At 39.5% G+C, this 22,850-nt stretch overlaps 1 protein-coding gene across 2 annotated transcripts in view; it reads right to left on the bottom strand.

The window, feature by feature from the left end:
- Positions 1-22,850, bottom strand: part of Dsc2 (desmocollin 2) — a 30,558-nt gene that overhangs the window by 4,719 nt on the left and 2,989 nt on the right. For both annotated transcript variants that reach the window (XM_034518421.2, XM_034518422.2), the window contains exons 2-12: positions 18,062-18,146; positions 16,179-16,378; positions 14,619-14,738; positions 13,349-13,504; positions 12,376-12,520; positions 11,407-11,573; positions 8,485-8,619; positions 8,073-8,258; positions 5,072-5,328; positions 4,807-4,949; positions 1,488-1,712 (exon numbers count right to left, since the gene is read on the bottom strand). In XM_034518421.2, coding sequence (XP_034374312.1) covers positions 1,488-1,712; positions 4,807-4,949; positions 5,072-5,328; positions 8,073-8,258; positions 8,485-8,619; positions 11,407-11,573; positions 12,376-12,520; positions 13,349-13,504; positions 14,619-14,738; positions 16,179-16,378; positions 18,062-18,146 — 1,819 coding nt within the window. The remainder of the gene's footprint in view (positions 1-1,487; positions 1,713-4,806; positions 4,950-5,071; positions 5,329-8,072; positions 8,259-8,484; positions 8,620-11,406; positions 11,574-12,375; positions 12,521-13,348; positions 13,505-14,618; positions 14,739-16,178; positions 16,379-18,061; positions 18,147-22,850) is intronic.

Raw genomic sequence — 22,850 nt, 5'->3', positions numbered from 1 at the left:
AGACAGGAAATCCCAGAACTGACATTTCAATAGAAACCGCAGTTACTAATTCAATGAATTGTCTAAGACATAATCATGAGTCCAAAAGCAAAACTAGAGTGAGTCATATTCTATGTCTTTCATTATCTTGTTGATTTCTAGAAATAATCCAGTTTTACAGATGTGTAAACCGATGCGCCAAGAGAATAAAACCCATTGTCAGATTTATGTAACAACTGGTATATCCAGCTCTCGACATGAAACTCATGTCACTTCGAGACTTCTGTTAGTTCATTCTTTTTACCCTGGCATTTCCCAAGCTTCCACATGTTAAAGGACTGGTATTTTTAAAATAACAAAACTCAGAGCTGGCTTACATCTCAGTGAAAGAACACACAGCTAGTTAAAGAACACAAGACCTTGGGTTCAATTCTTATACCACAGAGACAAAATGACGTACAAGCCTTCTGAACAGAACATTATGGCCAAATGTTATTTGGCTAAAGAGAGTTGTTTAAAATCCCCCATTTTCTATTAATGGCATTTAAACTGAAATACTATGACCTTAAACAAGTAGAAAGGACAAAAAATACAAGAATAAAGTTATCTTTTGTTAAGAAAAAACAAATAAAATTTTCTTTCCTCTTCCCCAAGACATACAAGAGAATGTTGTTTTAAAATCTGTGTATCTTGTCAGCATAGACAGATCATCCTGGTTCAAGACAGAGTGCCTCAGATTGCACTTTTAAAAACTTGTCCTTTAATTTATCATGACAGGAAACAGAGGCAGTGCCACTGAAAGCATGGGGCTGAAAACATTTGGTAATGTTTCAAGTCACCCAAAGGTGACTTTAGGAAAGCTACGAGGCCATGACCTCCCAGTCCATGACAGTGTGTACAGGAGACTAGAATTAAGTGCTGGTGTCAGTGTGATGCAGTGTGGCAATGGAGAAAAGCTACTTTAAGTTCACCCATTCTTGTCACAATAAAGCTATGGACAACTGGGAACCAAAGAGAGTAAGATTCCCAAAGGGAACACAGTAGACACAAAACAGAAAGACACCAGCATGGCGTCAAAGAGAAGCTGTGGGATGTTGGGATCTCTGAAATACACAGACACCCCTACAAGGACGTGCTTATTGTCCCAGCTGCTTGGCAGGCTAGCAGTTACAAAACATCCCTGCAGGTGAGTGCTTGGATATGAATGCAAATTTAAGGAATACCTAAGGGGGCCCTGATATCAACAGCAAACACTGGAGGGGCTCACTGTCTGTTACGCCAAAATTTGTATCTTCTGGAATGGTTCTCTTACAATGAAATTTTCTCTTATTTTCCAAAATATACATACATACATGCAGAGAGAGAGAGAGACAGAGGGGGGGAGAGAGGGAGGGAGGAAGGGAGGGAGGAAAGGAGGGAGGAAAGGAGGGAGGGAGGGAGGGAGGGAGGGAGACAGAGACAGAGAATACTGATGTTGAAAAAGAAAGGCAATTTTTGAAAGCACACACCATTGATTCTTGTCAGCCTCCACATTCTCCGTACTTCCGAATCAGAACTCTCCAAACTAAAGTCAAATGGTGGTCCATTCACTGGGTCATCGGGATCGACTGCAACAATTTCAGCAGAGGACATGGTAGCCTTGCATATCACCACTGTCTGCTTGGGTATGAACGGGCCGTTGTCATTCACATCTTCAAGTATGATTCCCAGAGTTCCAGTGCAGCTTCTCCCGTCTAGACATAGAGCAGTAAGAACACAATTTTTTTTATTCTTTTATTTTTTACATTGAAAATTAATATCCACATTTAATAATCATTTACAATGCATGAGTTACTGCAACAAATACAACCATGCGCAACAGCACTGGGAACACTAAAAGAAAAATCTTATTGCTTCCAAGTGGATTATACATACAATAATTGCTACTTAGATATTTTCATTTGTTCACTAGATCATGCTCACTAGGCATAAGAAATGTGGACAGAGAAGTTTTAGTTGGTTTTGAAGAGACAAAAAACAAAGTATAGAAGGAGTACAGATACTAAGCAGAAATGTGTGGGCAGCATATCACACATGCCAGTGATGTGGAGAAAATGGAGAAGGCAGAAGGTGAGGGCGGACACAAGCAAGAGCTAAGAACCCTTGAATGCTAGACTAGAGAACTTGGAGTTTAACATACATAAAGAGAATGCTTAGGTTTTGAAACAAAGAGGTTGAATAATATATGTATTTAGAAATTTTAACCAGAAATGGTTCAAAGAGATGCTCAAAGGGTATAGAGACATTCCCAAATGTAGAAATTATTGCTACAGGTGTAGCCTCATAAATAGCCTGTTATGTATACATTAAGTAAACGGAACTTAGAACTGGGGGTGTAACTTCTGTAATTAACCTGTCGTTCATATATATAAATCTTTCTGATAGCTCTATACAAGGCACTGCATCAGGAAGTCTGGGCTATACAAAGATGGAGCAATCACAAAGGAAGGAGGTTATGAAGTCCGAAGACAAGCATGAAACTAGGAGTCCCGTCTCTAAACCATTTGTTCTTTCTACATATTAAGGAGGATTTGGACACTGCAGAGGGAGAAAAAAGAAAAACGAAAACCGTACCACCCAGAGCTTGAGGCCATGTCTTATATGCAGCTGCCAACCTAAGCAAATGAAAACTAAACTTGCCTAACAACCAAACTTTAGCCAAGGCCCCTCTGGCACAGGGGCTAGAGCTTGCTGATTCTAGAGCCATCACAGGTTAGGCACACCAGGCAACCACGTTAAGAACTGGTGTGAACCACAGACCAGAAATGTATGTGCAGGTCACTACAAAACTACCTTTCAGCTAAGACGGTAGGGTAGGAGAGGAGACTCCAAAGACAGAGCCGATCAAGTGGCCCCTGTTACTGCTACGATAGATTCCAATGGGTAGTGTTAACAGAAACAACAAGATCACCAGTTGGAAGATGGATTCACTTTACATGAGAGCTTTGAAACAAGCACATGTAAGCTCTTCAAGGACATGAAGAAAGTGATTTGTTAAACAGAAATGAAATCACAGCTAAACTACCTGTAAAAATCAAACAGCAAAAATTCATCTAATACATATTCTAGAAAGAGGAAGGCTCAGCAAAGAAAGAATATTTAAGAAGACTCACTCCTGAGAGTATTTGAGTTAACTCAGAGTTCTAATAACTAAATCATCTTCCAAAATCACTTATATAGTTTGATTTTTTAGGTTAGAGCATGAGTTATGTTTCTTATAACTACATGTTTATTTTACAAATGCACTAAATTCAATTTTAGTTTTTGTTTTTCAAGTTCTTTTTGAAAGTGCCTCAGGTAACCCAGGTTAGCCTCAAACCTTCTATGTATTTGAGGCTGGCCTTGAATTGATCCTATTGCCTCCAATATCCAAATACTGTAATTGCCAGTATGCACCACACCCAAACAAATACACCTTAGAACAGAATTACACTTCACACACTAAATGGGTTTTATATACACAATCACTGTGCTTATATTTTTTGGAATTCTCAAGATGCACAAAACATAATTTTACATTTTAGGTTCTTATATGGTATGAGGTCAGTTTGATTGTCAGCTTGTCTTGGTGTAGAATCACATTGACCTGTGGGCATGTCTGTGCAGAGGGGATTGTCCTGATTACCTTAACTGAGGTGAGTACACCCAGCCACAGAGTAATGGCACCAGCCCTGGATGTTGAGCGCTGGGCTGCAGAGGAGTAGAGAGAGCTTGCTGAGCACTGGCTATGCATGCCTTCATGCTCTCTGCTCTTCACTGTGGATGCGACTACCTGCTTCAAGTTTCTGCCCTTGACTTGCCTGGGATGATGGACTACAACCTGGACTTGTGAGTGAAAAAGTCCCTTTCTCTTCCATGTTGCTTTCCATAAGGTCATTTCATCATAGCAATAGAAACAAAAGTGGGCTATGTGAACTCACAGTTGGACTCTCTCATTTTACAACACACTATTAACTGTGACTGATTCCTTTAATACCATGTGCTTAATTAATTCTAGACCCCAAGTCTACTCTTAGTTTCCTGTAAAACGTTATGTCTTCTAGAAGTGTACTATGTGACTAAATACCTCCTCCTTCTCATGGACTCTCCTGAATGTTGCAAGATAAATACATCTTTCCTACTTTTTAAGGACTATCATTAATACATTATAACTTTGTTTCTTACACCAAATTGTTTTTCTGTTTAATTTTTATAAAATGTTTAATTATTATGATCGACAATGCTGGTCAAAAGACAACTGGCAGTAGTTCATTCTCTCGCTACATCTGAGAATCAAGCTCAGGTCTTCAGATTTGGTAGCAAGAATCTTAATAGCTAAGCCATATTATTAGCCCCATCTTAGGTGACATTATCTTATCGTTGCATCTAATACTAAAGAGGCTGTTAGCTGATGTTAATAAATGACAGCACACTTCTAACTGTATGTTACGCTGAAGGAGAATAAAGTCAGAGTATACAAAGCCAGTTTTAAAACTATATGTTCAGTAGGCTGGGCATGATGGCAAAGACCTTTATTCTCAGCACTTGGGGACAGATAGATCTCTATGAGTTCAAAGCCAGTATGGTTTACATAGAGAGGTCCCGAGTGGCCAAGGCTGTACAGTGAACTCTTGTCTCAAAAGATGGAACAGGTGTTTTGTTGGGCTGGGGGCAGTGTTAGCAGGATGTTTTGTATGGCATCTGAAAGGCCTGGGTTTGATCCCATATTAAAACAAAGACTATATAATTTACTTTAAAACTGAGGAAGCATACAATCGAAAATAAAGGTATTAGAAACAGATTTCTTACCTGCATCTAATGCAAGGACTGTAATATTATAGATGCCATTTCTGACCGTCTCAGCCTCTCGGTCCAGAGTTCGGAAAATGGTGATTGATCCTGAATCTTCATTAACAGTGACCCACCCTTTTGGGTCACTTAACTTCCTGTACCTATTAACCACAATGAAGGAACACAACAAGAAGTACCATGAGTCGAATCATAATGCGAATAATAAGAGTTATGGACTTTCCTAGCATTGTAAATGCTAAAGGAACAAGAACACTACACATACCTTATGCCATTGCTGTTTCTGGTCTCTGGGTCATACGCCTTATACCCATTGTTTATAGTACCAACTGGTACATTTTCTTGAATCCTCACAGTTTGCGTTGGAGGGATACACTCAGGGCCCTCATCCTGATTTTTCACGGTGACAGTCACTGTCGCTGTGCTCATGGGTGACTTTGAGCTAGCCTCTCTAGTGTATGGAGCTTCATTAACGACGCCAATTTGCAGGCTCACCTGTTGCCGTTCTTCATAGTCCAGAGGCTGCAGGAAATGGACAGATGATCAGGTCAAAGCACAGAAGAGCTGGTGAAGTGCACTACATGAAGGACTTGTTGACTTGAAAATACTAAGGACCAGATTGGGAACAGTCATGAGAACATTAAACAAAGGCCTGAACTGTGGGAGAGATTTCAACAAATCCAGTATCTGGGTGGAGCTGGCAACAAACAAACAACTTTTCCTCAAAAGAAAGTTGAAAATGAAAGGTATCACAGATAGTCTGTAGATAAGACTTAACCACTTGGGTATGGACTGTAACAGTTACTTTACAGTAGTTACTTTAAATCAGCTGGTCTTAGAGTCTAAGAAGGATGGTTACAGTCTAAGAAGGATTTGAAAGTCAAAAACTAGGTCAAATTTTTAAGGTTTTTTTTTTTTTTCTGTCTTGTGTGTTCAAGATTGGTCAAAGATGACATTAACGTCTTACCCTCTTGCCTCCACCTCCCAAAGGCTGGATTTTACAGTTAAGTACCACCATGCCCACTTTAGGTTGGTTTAGAATTTGAATCAAGGACCTTGTGTGTGCTAGACCATCGTGCTTCTGTAGCTACAGCCCTATAGTATGTTTAGGAGTGGCATGGGGATGTGACAGCCACCCCTACTTGGCAGCACTGTGTTATTGCCTGCTCAGAAAGAAACTGCTCTATCCCAGTCATTAAACACTTCTCTGGGGAGTGCTCAGACCTGCATAATAATTTACATATACCGCCCCTGTTCAGGCTAAAGAACCAGGCACCCCTTGAGGGCCATTGACCTTTGCCCTGGAATGCCGGTGAGATCCTGGTGGCCTGCAGGTGAGATAAGAATGGGATAGGGTGTTCCTTCTGTGGAGTACTTAACTGCTTGATTTTTGCTTCTGTAAACTTCCTTGGTCTTTGCATCATGTTTTTTGCTTCCCTGCTTTTCTCTTCCATAGACCCTTCACTGTGGAACTGAGATGAAGTGGTCCTTTTATTACTTTATAATGGGCAAGAGAAACAACTGAGAGGAGGAAGACGGTTCTCTTGCCCAGCTGTGGATTCTATAAATATCTGTAATGTCTACCTTCGGTGGCCACCTTTATAAGCCCTACCTTTAGCTCCCTTTGTCAGGGCATGATGCTGTTTAAGGATGCTAGCTGGAAGAATAAATTCAGTCCATCTAAACTTGAATTGAGTCTAAGTCTTTGGACTTTCCCAGGGATTCGAACAAAACAGTGAAGGAACAAGAATATAGAAAGCTTAGAGACACAATTTGTTCCTTTTTCAAATGTCTTCATCCAAAGTTGGTGGAAAGTATGCTTTATTACACCTTGTTAGAGAGGTGAGGAGGACAAAAAATGGTCCAGGAATAAAGGCTGATGTGAAAGTGGGACAGCTGTGGAGTCAAGTAAGAGAGAGAATTTAAAGGGCTTTTCTTTGTTGTTTGGAAACAAAAATTAGCCCAGAAACTGCAGCTAAGATGCATCACTGTAGAAAAAATGATGTTATCTTTGTTCCTCAGTCCTTGAGAATGTATAAAAGGAAAACTCTCTAGACCAACTGTCCTCGAACTTCCTAATGCTGTAACCCTTGAATACAGTTCCTTGTGTTATGGTGACCCCCAACCATTGCTACAGTAATTTTGTTACTGATATGAATTGTAATGTAAATATCTGGTATGCAGGATATCTGGTAATGTTGCCCCTGTGAAAGGGTCCTTCAATCTCCAAAGGGGTCGAAACCCACAGATTGAGAACCACTGCTCTACACCCAGGATGGAATTATATTCTATTTAATGATGTCACAGAAATGAACCTATGATGCCATATAAGCATCTAAGGTTGAAGCAGCTTAGGCTCCTTCCTGTACCAGGCCTGGCTCTTAAGTTATGTGAATCAGAGATCATGGGAATGAGGACATCTCTGACTGCTTGAGCCTCATGCTGTGAACCTGGATGCTAACTAAGACTGGACGATGTACAAGATACGGACAAACCTACTGACAGTCTCCCTGAGTCTGGCCAGGTCTAACTCATTTGAGAAACTCATTAAATCAGTGAAAACTGCTTGATCCAGAAACAGAAAGAATATTCTGTAAAAGATTGGATCTCTCCATTGGGGTTAATGTGACACTAATTTCTAAGCTGTTAAAATGCATGTTATAAAATGTATACTCAGCCACATGAGTAAAACACAAATGAAGATATTATAAAACCATGTCATCTGGGAAGAGAGATTCTCAATTAAGAAAATGCTTCTGTAAGACTAGACTGTAGGGAAGCCTGTGGTCATTTTTTTTTTTTTTTTTTGATTAATGATTGATGTGGGAGGGACCAGTACATTGTGGGTGGGGCCACCCCTGAGAAGCTGTTAAGGTATCTAAGAAACAAGACTAAGCAAGCAAAGAGAGCAAATCAATAGAAAGTGTCCTTCCATGACCTCTGGAAGGTTCCTGCCTTTCAGTTCCTGCCTTGAGTTCCTACCCTGACTTCCTTTGAACTGTGATATGGAAGTGCAAGCAAATATGAATAAAAAAGTTTTCTCTTCATGTTGCTTTTGTTCGTGCTGTTTTATCACAGCTATAGAAAGCAAACTAATAGTTACCCAAAATGAACATGTTTATTCCATTTAATATATATAAACGAAATAGTATTTATAATTACCAAAATTACCTATTTTATGCTTCCATTTACCAGAATATCTCTTCCCATTAAATTTTTGCCTGCTATTGTATGTTATAAATTATAAATGTCCAATGAATTCTTACCTTAATCACACACAGAATGCCTTCATTGGTTTGAGGATCTGTTTCGATTTTAAAATTTCCATTTTCATTGCCCTTTAAAATGGTATAATTAGCTCTCCAATTAGGAGAGTTAACTAAATCTTTATCTTGAACAGTAAGACGTAGTATCTCCACATTGACTGTATTTTCTTCCACTGATGTCACGTACTAAAAAAAGTAAGAAGAATAAAGCTTCATTAATTGAGCCTCACAAAACAGATTACCACGTGAAGTAAGCCCCGTTCTTGCAATTTCCCAAGTACAATGTTCTCATGTTTAAACCTTCAGATCATTGTGAGCATTTTGTGCTAATCCAAGAGGCACAGAGGCACAGAGGCACTTTAACACTAACACCAAGTCAATCATTTCTCTCTAGTAAACAGCACACACTTACTGTAGTACGGGTGAACGTTGGCAAGTTGTCATTTACATCTCCAATAGTAATGACACAGGTCGCTGTTGTCTGCAAACCAAAATACTGGCCATCCATATCCTGGACTTTTATTATCAACTGGTACTTGTCAATTAACTGAAAGCAACAAAATGGAACTGTTAGGTAAAAGAGCATCTGTATAAATGGAACCTTGACTTCTACTCTGTAACTTGTCTTGCACTAATAATTTAAAAGAACGTTGTTCTGTTTCACAGCATTTACATCTACAAAAAGTGTCTCACTCTAGTAATGTGTGATCAATATAGAGAAAACTGTGTCATTTCTCAAAGGGAATGTGCTATCAACTAAATATATAATTAGCTTTAGGAACTTTCAAAAGGAAGAGAAACACTGCAGTCATGGGTATGTAAATATCCCACAACAATGCAGATAATGTTTTATTTCCAGTCCAAAGTACATGTTTATATTCCAAACTATTCTTACTAAAATGACCGCTTGTCTCCTTTTCAGTCATCTTGGTACCATAATTTCAGCCCCTGCTAATCCTTCCTGCCTTCACCCATTAACTGACTAAAATAAAACTGAAGTGCTAATGTTTGTTACTCACAGGCACCTTTGACAACCCATGTCTCCCTCTCAACCTCTTCCGTATTCAGGCTTAAATGATGACCAAGTTTTTTTTACCTGCCTACCCTTATAACCCTCACACCACTGTCTCTCAGGAGAGGTAAATGTTTCCTTTGCAGCAAAGGGCACTGAGATTATTGAAAATAGTCAGTTGACTGAGAAAGCAAAGAAATTCTTTTTTACTGTCCTAAAATACAGATTTGTGTTATCTGCAGACAAAAGACAAGCTCCAATATTTAAAAAGGCCCAAACTACATGTGCAAACTGGAATTCTGTGTTTAAAAACTTACTGCCAAGCACTATTTAGTAAACTCTTTCATGTGTCCAGTATTTGTTACCGACTTTGTCATCAATATTCATTTACTTGTTGAGATTTATTATCATTATTTATCATCATGTGTATATGTAGGTGTTTGCGTGAGGGCAGATGGTCAGAGAGTCCAAAAGAGTGTCAATCCCCTGTGGTTGGTGCTATGAACAGTTGGTATGGGTTAGGTTCCCAGCACAACATGTTTACATATCCACTCTTAACCAATGAGCCATCTCTCTAGCCCTGTAAGTGTTCATTAAAAGGTTTGGTTTGGACACTTAACAAACCTTTCTGATCTTATTTCTTTTTAGTTTGTTTTTATTCCAAAGGCACTATTTATACATGAAAGGAACCTGTAGTTGTCCAGAGAACATTTATAAGACATTTTGTTAAATCACTTATTTGAATTGATTTATTAAGCAACTTTTATTGAGCAGCTATTTGTTGCCAATAACAACTTGGGCTAACTTGTATCAACAAGGTTTAAAGGTATTTAAGGTATATAAAGAAGTGAAAACATGATGGTTTGTTATTGTTTAATCATTTACCAGTATTTGAAATTCTGGATCCTCAGAAAATATATCCATGAGAAAGGTTTTTTAAAGATTGTTTTGTTTATTTAAATTTAATGTGTGTGTGCGCCTAAGTGTGTACATATGCAGCACTGTGTCACAGAGGTCATGTGGTCAGAAGAAGGTGTCACATGCCCTGGAGGTATAATCAGTTGTGAGCTACCCAATATGGTTCTGGGAACTAAACACAGGTCCCCTGAAAGTACAGCCTGGCCCAACTGATGAGTGTGTCTCCAGCCACTGTTGGAATTCTGAAATTCATAATAAATACCCAATAATCATGTACTACTACTCCAAGACTAAAGATCACAGATGATACTACATAAGACCAGCAAATTTTTATTGGGATTTTAGTTCATAGCACTGGCTGGGGAATGTAATATTTGGATAAGGAAGTAAACAAATAGCTAATAGGGTAGTCACAGTAAACATATACAATATACATGTAAGATATCCTCAGAGGGAATATCAGCATACTTGGGAAAGTTTTTGGATCTAGATGAGAAGAGGCATACACAATTTTGAAAGCATGACTGCAAATGGATATTTAAAAGGTCATCAACCGAGGAACTTACTAAAGTCATTTTGAAAAAAAAAAGAAAACAATACGGGAAAGAGAGCTTGCTCACACGCTAAATTTTACCTATACTGCCTCTATGGTGCATTTCAGATGTCCAAAGGATTTGAGCAGTTAGGTAAAATTAAAACCACAGGCTATTCATGTAAAGATATTTTATCTACATAAGGGGAAAAACATAAACAAGGCTTAAAAGCATTCTTTCATTTTAAAAGTTAAAAGGTGGATAACATATTTCTGCCCATCTTGAGAAGGTTCACTTTTTATTAAATGCTTCCTTGTTTCAATATCTCTATGAAAATTTTGATTTCATAGCAGGTAAAATTCAGGAGAGAATATTCTAGATGTTCTAAATTAACATGCCATGAGGTTACTTCATGACCTTCATTTGCAGAGACAGCAGGTGTGAGCACCCCTCATCCAAAGTGTCTGGAGACCAGAAATGTTTCACATGTTTACAGATTTTACAACACTTGAATCTACATCACAGGGTCTCTTGGTGTCAGGCCCATATTAAGACACAAATTGTTGTGTGTTCCACTTACACTGAATACTCACAGCTCAAAAGGCGATTTTATACTATATTTTTTAGAATGTCTGTGTTTTGGTTGCATGAGGTAAGGTGCGGAATTTTCTGACTGTGACAGATTATTGTTCAAAAAAAGCTCATATTTTGGTGCATTTCTGCCTTGAGATTTTTCAGATTAGAGATAACATATCTGTGCTCTTAAATAGCCATATTTATCCCTTACCACAAGGGACGCCTCTGTCCAGCTGAGACAGTGTGCTCTTAAAAATTATGCTCTAATCCAGAGTTCCCTGCTGACATTTGTTACCTCTCGGTCCAGCTGAGCTGACGTGGTAGTGATCACACCAGTCCTGGGATGCATCGTAAATAACGTGGGTGGAGAAGGCAACTGCTTCAGGATGGAGTACCTCAGTAGAGTGTGCATCGTGTCCGGCTCATCCTTGTCTGTTGCACAGACCTCCCCCACGGAAGAACCTGTGAAGGAAAAGGTCCCGTTCAGTTTCCAAACCCTCATGTGCTCTGTCTCTTAATTCCCTCTTTTTAGCTACTTTGGAATTCACCTGGAGCACTTTCTGACAGAGCAGAACCACAGCTTTTACAAGTTATTAGATGCTTACATAAGATAACACCTCTTTTTAAATACACTCATATTGTAACATTTTGGGAATCTGGTGACCACCAATATTTTCACTGTATTTTCCTGTGGGCCTCTATAAAATGACGCTATCCCTCTGTGAATTCTGAACTTCTACACTGAGATTCTTTTTTCTGATTATTCTTGAGCTCTTTTTTTCATTTGCAAGCCTGTGCTTACATTAACCATTTGAGGCAGTTTTTTCTAAACATTAATTGGTTCAGTCATGTCTTCCTAGGATAAGTCCCCAAAGAATTCTCAGTGACTCTTGATCATGCCCGAATGTTCCTACCCATTTACTCATCACTGAATTGCAGCAGATGGTCTCACAGGCTGAATGACTTTGTTTAAAGGCTCTTCACTTAAAACCATTTCATTCACCTCTCATAGATATGTAAAGTAACTTATTTGGAGCGTACCAGAATCATGCAGTCTTTTTGATAGTCTTGTCTACAGATAATGCATTGACTGGATAAGAAACTAAAAAACCGCAGGTTGTCAAACCAAGAAACCAGTGAAAGACAGAAGAAAATGGCTTGCTCTTGCCACCACATGAGAATGCTTCCCTGGGGCCACAGAGAGGTTCAGTTTATGAACCAAAGCCCATTCAAGCCGCCCTGTATCAATGGTGTAGCTACTTACCAATGGGACTGTTTTCCAAAACTGTGAAGCTGTACACTGTCTGTGTAAAGATCGGGTAATTATCATTCTCATCCTCTACTATAATGTGGAGTGGCAGTGGGTACTCTGGCGTATACCCATCTGGAGTTGTTGCAAATGCAGTCAGCTGTGAATAGAGTAAAATCATTTTATATATATATATATATATATGTATATATATATATATGACTTTTACATATATATACACATATACATATATATGTGTATATATATGACTTTTACATATATATATATACATATACATATATATATACATATATATATGTAAATATATATATATATATATATGTAAAAATAACCATGTTTTGTTTTTGTGGTGCTAAGGATGAAATTCAGTTTCTCACATGGGTCAAGCATGCTCTTTTCACTGAGCTAAACCCTCTGACAAACAAATATGTCGCCAAATGTTTTCTCCTTTAGAAAATTAAAACAGAAAAAGAATCATAAAGCCATAAATAACCTAATGAATTTTATTTATTCTTTTTAATTTGTTGGGGCAAGGGAGTAAATGATATAGCGGCTGAAGTTAATAACTGTTGTGCGGCCTAATTTTCTGTCAACTTGACAGGGGCTAGAGTCCTCTGAAAGCAGAGAACCCCTGTTGAAAAACCTCCTGCATGAGACTGGGCTGTAAGCAAGCTTGTAGGGCATTTTCTTAATAATGACTGATGGGGGAGATCCTCCTAGCCTACTGGAAATGGAACAACCCCTGGACTGGTGATCCTGAGTTTTATGAAAAAACAGGCTGAACAAGCCATGGTAAACAAGCCAGCAGGCAGCACCCTTCTATGGCTTCCGCGCCACCTCATGCCTACAAGTTCCCAGCCTGTTTCCAGTTCCTGGGCTAATTTCTTTCATTGATATGGCGCATCACCCAATAAACCCTCTCCTCTGCAGCTTCCTTTTCAGACAACTCACGATCTTTAGACCTTACCTCGAAGGACTCATACTGCTCACGATCTACACGACCCGTGCAATACAGGTTTCCAGTATCTCTTTCCACGTAAAATAAGTTTAGAGGTTCTTTATCAACTCCTGGACCTCTGATGGAATAGTATATGGTGTAGTTTTGAGCTGTGTCAGATTGGATCTAGAGAGCAGATAGTATAAGCATGGGACATATGTTTATTTCAGCAGAAATTGTACGTGTATTTTTATTCACTCACACTGCCAGTTACTAAAATAAACTATTATTCCTTGTTGTGTTCAGTTTTTAGAAAAATGCCGCAATATAATAAGGAATTACAATGAGAAATCTTCAAAAACAAGATACTTGGAAAATCCCACAGCAGCAAATCAAAAAATACTTTATAGACTAAACACTATATACATAAACCAAACATTTGGGACTTCTCTTTATTGAAAACTATAGCAAGATGATATTGAATTATTATCTGTTGCCACTCAATTTAGGCCCGAGGTTTTTTTTTTTTATTGTATTTGGCCGAGTATTTTAAAGGCTCGTTTTCATCAGGTTGGGTGGCATCTGCCTGTAGTCCCAGCACTGGGAAAGAGAGATGGAGAATTAGGAGGTAAGGCAGCCTGAGGCTAAAGGGCAAGACCTTGTCTACATGGATAAGCCAAGCTCTGGAGGAAAAACACCACATTTTCTCCCATTTATGGATCTAAACTGTATATTATATATATGTATATATATATGTATATATATATATACATATATATAATATACATATATGCTATCTATAATGTATTAAACCATTTTCTATATGACATGAAAGCAGAAGGGGGAGTGGAGGAAAGAAGGAGGGTAATGGGAGGAGAAAGGGAAAAAATCAGTAGGGAGAGTGAATTTGGTTAAAATACACAATACACTTGAAAGCAGCTATCTTCGTAACAGTATATAAAATGAACAACACCAATACGGCTTTAGAATACTAGATGAGTTTTACAGTTCTCATAGATTACGTTTGCATGACTAAAGCTGCAAAACGTGTGTATAACTATTAAGAAATATTTGCACACATGTTGAAGCACCTAAACCTTACATTCACATATTTATATGTAACTATTTTAAATAGTTTCGTGTTTTTAATTAGTAAGGATTCATTCAAAGTCTAAAGCACAACAGGCAGGCGTTCTATCACCAAGACACATTTCCAACCCTCGCACAATTACTTTTAAATAGCTATTGATTCTTTTTGACAATGGAAATGACAGACTTCCACAACCAGAGTAAACTCTACCTGTTGAAGGAAAAGTGGGAAGGGACCCAGTGAATTCTCCATCATGGAACAAGGGATAGGAGCCCATCTTCTCTTGGCACGGCTGAGAACTTTCTCTGTGTGCTGTCTTTTATTTAGTACCTTGATTTAGGAGACAAAAAAGATAGGCCTTAATTGTTAAAGTCGATGGCTACTTCATCCCCAGACATTCAAACTGATACATTTGTCTCCTCTCCTAGGGATTGGTTAGGGACATGTAAACTTCAAAACCAAACTAAACTTCAATACCGCAGAAATAATAACATTACCGACAAAGAGTAAGACTGCAGTAATTGTGATGCCAGCCATTCTCTTGAGAAAATAACTTGATGAAATACAGAAGAGAGAGAGGAGATGCTACACTGAGAAGCAAATGTTTGCTGCCACATTGCCATGCAAGAACACAGGAGAAGGAGATGCAGTTAGAATGACGTGGATGGCTTGGCTTCCAGATTTACCAAAAGCACATTCCACTCACCAGCCACTAGCCAGAGCCCAGGGACCAAGAGAGATCTGTCAGAACGAAGAGAGAAATATGGTGCTAGAGCGCAGACCACTTCAGTGAAGGACAGCCAGGGACTAGCAGAGGTTTTTTTGACCTGCAGTGTCAAAATCAACAGGCACACACATGGTCGAAACCTTGACAATGTTATCTGTCTTCTAACACTATGAGCCATGCTAATGGCATGGGGTAGGCAAGGAGTTAAATGTGAGGTAAAGAAGGAAGTTGCAGCTGTGTCCAGGTAGCAGAGTCTCCAGACACTTGGAACCCTTCTGACGGTAAGCGTGTTGAAGCCACAGTTAGATTGTTCCCAACACATTGGAAACTAAGGCACCACGGCATTCTCCCTCGTATGTCCCCTAGCAAAGGGTCTGCATCCCCCAAGGCCTGATGTCATCATTTTATCACTTGCAATGTGGCTTTCTGTCCCCCTATGCCACCCCCACCAAACCCATGCTCCATTTATGGGCTTTTCTAGAGGACCATGGGGAAAAAACCCTATAAAAATGAAATGTGGTCCATCATAACTTGATGTCAAAAAAGGATCACCTAGAATATGCTACCCACCTCCTGAATATTCATAAAACATTTTTTTTATAAGATCCACAACACAGAATTCACTGGCTGATCCCTGCCATGGAGCAGCACAATTGAATCTCTCTTTATACTGTTTGTTGGCTTGACTCGGCTTGGCTAAATAAATGCCTGCTTAGTTAATATCTACGTCTTTGGCCCCAAATCCTTTTGTGGGCTTTTCAAGAGGTAGAGTTTCCAAACTTGTTTTTAGAAATACATCCCCCAAATCAAAGTGTTTCTTTGTGTCCTGTCTCCTGTTCTCATGTGAAGCTTATTCCAAATGAAAGTGATAACAAACTTGTAATGACATGTTTCACAACCAAGCCTCCTTCACTAAAGCACAGTTGACCCTGGCTCTCATTCCCTTTCTAACCAAAGCATCCCAAGCCTTCTCTGGTTCCTTGTCGATGTCAGTTAGCCCTAAAGAAACACCAATTACACTTCACGTATATCATCTCACTTACCTCTACTGGGCCCTCTAAATGGACAGACAGCTCCCTTTCTTCTTGGCTGTCTGTGTTGAAAAGCCATATGGTAAAGCTTCTTTGCCCCGAGGACAAAACAACAGAATTGGTTGTATACACAGAACCATCTTCTAAGACTTGGAAATCAGGATCACTCAGATGAATTATATTTGCTGATTTAAGGCAGTCCATCAGGTTCACTGCAGAAAATACACACAACACTCAATTTAGCAACAACAAGTTCAAAAGTATATCCATGCAAGGGACCAAAACACTTAAATCACATAGTGGAATATATATATAGTATTTTTCAATCATATATGAAACTATATGGTTAAGGTCTTCCCAAGATACACATATTGCTTCTAAAACTTTGTTTTACATGTGTGTAAAGAGATACTTGTCCTGAAAAAATGGCATGTGAATTCCGTGAATTCCAGCATTTGAACATTTGACATAATGGATTTTCTTTCTTATCTAAAATTAGCTACTAGAGACTATACAGTACTTGAATTAAAGTCAACAGTTACTAAATTGAAATACTACTGAAGTCTACACTAAATGTAAGATTATTAACATGTTTTTACATTTAGTTGTTTTTTTTTTCCTTCTACAACTAAATCACATAAAGAATTGACTGGGACAGTAAGATGTCAGGGAATAAAATTTTAACCCTGCAAGTGTATGTGTGTAGCAGGGGAAACACATGTGTACATACACACACGCACACTTATTTTAGTAAGTAAACTAAATAAAGAATTGATTTATAAAAAGAAGTATACAAGGCTAAAGACATATCTCAGGGTAAACTGTTTGCTCAATAAATGCAGTGCCCTGGGTTTGATGCCCAGACTACCTAGGAGGAGGAGGAGGAGGAGGAGGAGGAGGAGGAGGAGGAGGAGGAGGAGAAGGAGAAAGAGGAGGAGAAAAAGAAGAGGAGGAGGAGGAGGAAAAGGAGGAGGGGGAGGAGGAGAAGGAGAAAGAGGAGGAGAAAAAGAAGAGGAGGAGGAGAAGGAAGAGGAGAAGGAAGAGGAGGAGGAGAAGAAGGAGGAGGAGAAGGAGAAAGAGGAGGAGGAGGAGGAAAAGGAGGAGGAGGAAAAGGAGGAGGAGGAAAAGGAGGAGGAGGAAAAGGAGGAGGAGGAGAAGGAGGAGGAGAAAAAGAAGAGGAGGAGGAGGAGGAGAAAAAGAAGAGGAGGAGGAGGAGGAAGAATAAGAAGAAGAGGAGGAGGAGGAGGAGGAGGAAGAAGAAGAGGAGGAGGAGGAGGAAGAAGAAGAGGAGGAGGAAGAAGAGGAGGGGGAGGAGGAGGAAGAAGATGAAGAAGAAGAGGAGGAAGAGGAGGAGGAAGAGGAGGAGGAGGAAGATGAAGAAGAAGAGGAGGAAGAGGAGGAGGAGGAGGAAGAAGAAGAAGAAGAAGAAGAAGAAGAAGAAGAAGAAGAAGAAGAAGAAGAAGAAGAAGAAGAAGAAGAAGAAGAAGAAGACGAAGAAGAAGAAGAAGAAGAAGAAGAAGAAATAAAAATAAAATTTGGTAAGACATCAAAATGTTTAATGAGGAAAATCCAAGAATACCGTCAAACTCAAGAAATAACTTCAGTATTATTTCTCAAATGCTTAGAAGCATACTTAGCATATACAATATCATACATGGAATATAAATATAAAAAATTATGTTATTATTTGAACTTCATCTTTTTATCTTCTTTGGATGATCATATGTTCCAATAAATAATAATTATTTCATTGGTATGATATAACATGTATTAAAATGACTACACTGTTCATTTTTTGCTATTAAGCACAAGACCTTCATGGTCCTACAAGTCACAGGGACGTTTAAGAGAGCATACCACATCAGGGCTCATGACACACTGTAGCCACTCTTTACCTCTGCCAACAAATTTCTCAGCAGGTAGTTCAGAGGGAACCCGGAGGATGACTTCTTTACAGGCATCACAGGCAAGTGCAAGGATCTAAAACAAACAAGCAAGTGTCATACACTCACAAGATCTTTCTAATGAATGTAGAGTCTCAAGTAATATTCATTCAATTGCATAAAAGAAACATTAATTACATAAGTATACACACATACACACAATATATTTAATTTAATTTAATTTAACAAAATAAGAAATGTGTACTAGAGTAAGAAACCTGAAATCTAGGAAGGAGATGGGTAAAAGGCTAAGCACTCCCTTCTTCCCAGTGCATTTCATGCTCAGGGGGCCACACTCTTCCTTAGGACTGGTTTTTATGCTGTTCTGTAAAGTGAATTTACTAGTAACTTCACTGACTGGGAGGGCCAAGTGAAGATCCAGCAGCAACAGGTGTGAGACAGTACCAAACACACACAGCAAGGAGAAATAAGTAAGTTCACCAAACCATCAAACTGTTTCCATAAATGTTCAACATCCCAGGAGCTGCAGAAGCAAAGCAATAGCCTGCTAAACCAAACCATGGTGCCTTTGCTGAGGGGCACTGTGGCTGCCGTGGGAAGGGCGGGCGGAATCTAGATCTGAGTCCACACGACATGGGACCTTATTCTGAGCACACACCTTCTCCACACAGGTCATTGTAGAAAGCACTTTACTTCAAATGTTTTAAACGATTTAGTGATCTACAATGAGCCAATTCCAATTGATTTTGCATTAGGAGGCTCAAATTTAATTCTGTTGTGAACTTTTTATATGGATGTTTCTGAAAGATATACACTCCATTTTCTTCAGATTACCAGTCCTTGGCCAAAAGCAAGGAATCCAACCAGCAGCTACGCTGCTAAGCATGAAGTTATTACCATAAACTAAAATTGGCTAGATTTGAATGAAAATTTTATTTCCAATCTGTCTTAAAGCCCCTGTAAGTTATACAATTTAACTTATATAGAAGAGATCCACAAAGGTAGAGATTATATTTTATTTGCAAAATTGGAAATAGATCACAACCATCCCACCCAAACTTTCTCAGGCTTCATAGCCAAGACTGCAGGAGCACAAGCAGGTGTTTTGAGGACTGTGGCTCAGGGCGACTGACAAAGCACATCTATTCATTCACTCAACCAACACTTATTCACTCAACCAACACTCAGGGATAAGGAGGTGCTAAGCTCGGTCATCGGCTCCAGCAGTGAGCAAAGCAAGGACCTTGCCCTGAGTGGATCACATTGGGTGACACCAACAAAGATAGACAAGTGCTCAAACGTCACATCCCACCAAGGACCGGCCAAGACAGATAACAGTTACTGGAGAAAAAGACCAGAGAAAGATGGCAGAGAAGGCTGGCGCCTCTGTGAACTGAGGGAGCAAATCAGTTCCGCATAGGGAGCCGTCTGGAACATTGTTTTGTTCAGAGTGCAAAGGAAAGCAGCAATGAGAGGCATAAAGCTGCAGAATGGTTTTATCTGGCGTTCACCAGCAGTCAGTCAGCTGGTTGCATGGCAACAAGATTACAGACACATACACATGGAAGTCAGGATAACAACTGCAATGGCATAGCACTATTCTAAGGTAGGGACATGGTACTTACACGGAAGTCTTACTGGTAGCGGTGAATGGCCCAGTTATGACAATTACTTCGGGGGGAAAAAGTGTTCCTGACACCCATTTATTCACATATTAAACGAATTGAATTAAATGTCTACTTTTTAGTAGACACCCAGTAACAACATGATCTGCATGAAAATTCAACCCCGGGATAAGACAGAGTTGTAAACACAGTAGGATATGGAAATGCCATGCAGGGAAGTTGGGGCTGGCGTAGGAGAGCAGGGAGAGCCAGCCTCACCTAGGAACCAGATGAGGTCAACTGAGGAGTGGCCATGAGTCAGTCATGATAGGAGAAGGCAGGGTTGGAACTACAAATGTACAGAATGACAGACGACAGAGAATTAAATAGAAAGCTATAGTGTAGCGGGTTGCAACCTGTGGGTCATGCATGACCCATTTGGGGATCAAACAACTCTTTCACAGGGATAGCCTAAGGCCACCAATGGTTGGGGCTCACTACAACATGAACAACTGTACAAAAGGGTCTCAACACAATGCTAGGAAGATTGACGACCACTGTTCTAGTGACTGATGTGTACAATCTAAGGGGAAAAAAAAATTTTAAGTGATTCTGAACCGTAAGTGTGGAGCAATTTCTGAATAGTGTCAACAACCCATGCGGAGTCTTTCTCTTACATATTATAAGGAGCTGCTATGGCTTACAGATAAGGTGGGACCCCAAAGGTATGCATTGTGGGTGCTACATCCAATCACTGGGCGGAAACTGTTATGTGAACGTCACCTAATGAATAGCTATTAATGAATGCTCCATTTGCAGGCATTGTTAGAGGCGGTGGAAAGTTTGTGTTGGCTCCTGAATCACACAAAGAGGTCACTGGAGATGAGTCTGTGAATGATGGGCCCTGTCCTGCCTCTTCTCTGTTACTCCCTTTTGCTTCAGGTCTACCATGAGATAAATAGCTTTCCTCCACCATGACCTTTGGCCATGACGTTTCTGCTTATCTTACATGAGCCTAAAAGTGATGGCATCAGTTAACCAAGAACTAAAACTTTTAAAATTGTGAGCAAGCCAGAACATATCTTCTTTAACATCTTTTAACATCTTTTAACATCTCCTTTAACATCTTTTTCTTGGGTCTATCGAAGAACAATGAAGAAAACTGACCAATGCAGAAAGCAAAGGATTGTCTCAAGTAACTAAGTTACCTAAGCAGGTTTATATTGAAGAGTGGGAAGTCTGAACATTGTGCAGAAATAGAATGAAGGATGAAGACTTTCATTTTAATGAAGACACGTAAGAAAACTTGGAGAATGTGGTGAGAAAAGTAACTAGCTATGAAGAATAACATGATTTCCAAACATCCTACAGCACCGAAGAACTAACAAGAAGAGCAGAGAATTGAAGGGCAAGGTCTGTAGATAAAACTGAAACATAGAAAGGAAGAAAGAACCCAGAAATACCTTCTGACCTGCCAAGATTGGCTCTGGTTTCTTGGCCTCAACAGAGATGGAGTGAAGTGAAAACATGGGACACACCTGCGGTGTACAGGAAGCTTCTGGCCATTACACCTTCGATTAGAGGGAGAGCCACAGCCAATCTGGCCTTTCCATGGGGTTAGGATCCATATTCAAATCTATGGCTTGGGTCAGAAGTCTTTTGGGTATTATAAGGACAATGCCACAGGGAAAGCATCAGAAACAACCCCATGGTCATGGTTACTCTTCCATAGATTAACGGAGACACACCGCTGTGTGTCTATGAGGATAGTTCTGAAAGGTGTAAATGAGGAGAGAAAATCCGCCCTGAATGTGGGTGACATCATCCCATGGGCAGGGATACAGGGCTGAGTGAGAAGGAAAAACTGGGTGCCAGCATCCATGCTCTCTGCCTCCTGCCTGTGAGTACAATGGGACCAGACCGACTGTGAGGTACCACCAAGAGTGACCTGAGCATCAAACTGTAGCCAAAATAAACCCTCACTTCTAGGGTATTTGTTCACAGGCACAAGAAAAGTAGATGATCTCATCACTAAACCTGGAAGTATAATAGGTTTGCCAAGGTCACCAAAGTCACCATAGCTGCTTCATGTCACATTGAAGAAATCTTGGACAGGAGGGAGGGCTTGCAAAGAGGGAAAAATTTCTCTATTTGCATTTGCTTTGTCTTTACCTACAAAACTCAAGCAAACCAAACAATAAATTACCATGAGAGAAGCAACTGCTAAATACAGTTATCACTACTCTGTATCCATAAATAAAACCAGTACCATACTACAAAAGTAATTTTCTAAAGCAATGACAAGTGTGGAAATGCCAGGAAGTAAATGTAGTAGAACCCTAGAAGGCCACATGCCAGCACCAGGTCATCTGCTTCCTGACTGTCGGCACCAAACACCTTGCTGTCTTCCCATGATGTCCCCACTGAAGACTTGCCTACTTCAGAAAAACCTAAACGCAAAACACAGGTGGATGTACACAGAGAGAAAGGCAGATCCAGTCTGAAGTAGGGAAAATGGGCAACATACATATATTATTCCTAAATTAAATTACAACTTTATGATCCCTATAAAAATCTCAACAGAGTATTTCCTGGAGTTAAATGAGCCGATTCAAGGGTTATAGAAAAATTACAGAAAAGAGCAACAAAGGGATGTGTAGCCATTACAAGAGCATTTGAAGTTCTACTGAATAAAAGCAAGACGGTGTGTCAGTATGTGGGTAGAAAGTATTTAGTTACATGATTTACAACGCCATGCCTGCCTGCACCTCATCTATTTACAACCCACAGAAGATAGACACAAGTTTTGTCATTAACAATTTATAAGAGTTTTTTATCTGTCACAGTCTTGCCTACACAGCATTTTGTTAAAAACCGTTAAATGTGAAATATTGCTTTTAATTCACTTCTGACAAGTCAATCTCAGTAAGTCTTCTACTGATGCAATCCTTAAAGACATGAAAGAGTAGTTCTCAACCTTCCTAATGCTGTGACCCCTTAATCCAGTTAGACATGTCATGGTGATTACAAACCACAAGATTATTTTAGTCGCTACTTCATAACTGTAATTTTGCTGCTGATTTATCATAATATAATATAATCATAATAAAAATAGTTGTATTTTCTGATGGTCTTTAGGCAGCACTTGCGAAAAGGGTCATTCAACCCCCAAAAGG

Source organism: Arvicanthis niloticus, chromosome 14, assembly GCF_011762505.2.
Source record: "Arvicanthis niloticus isolate mArvNil1 chromosome 14, mArvNil1.pat.X, whole genome shotgun sequence".
In the NCBI taxonomy this organism is placed as follows: Eukaryota; Metazoa; Chordata; class Mammalia; order Rodentia; family Muridae; genus Arvicanthis; species Arvicanthis niloticus.
Note: the sequence above shows the minus strand (reverse complement) of the source record. Positions and strands in the feature narration are given on the sequence as shown.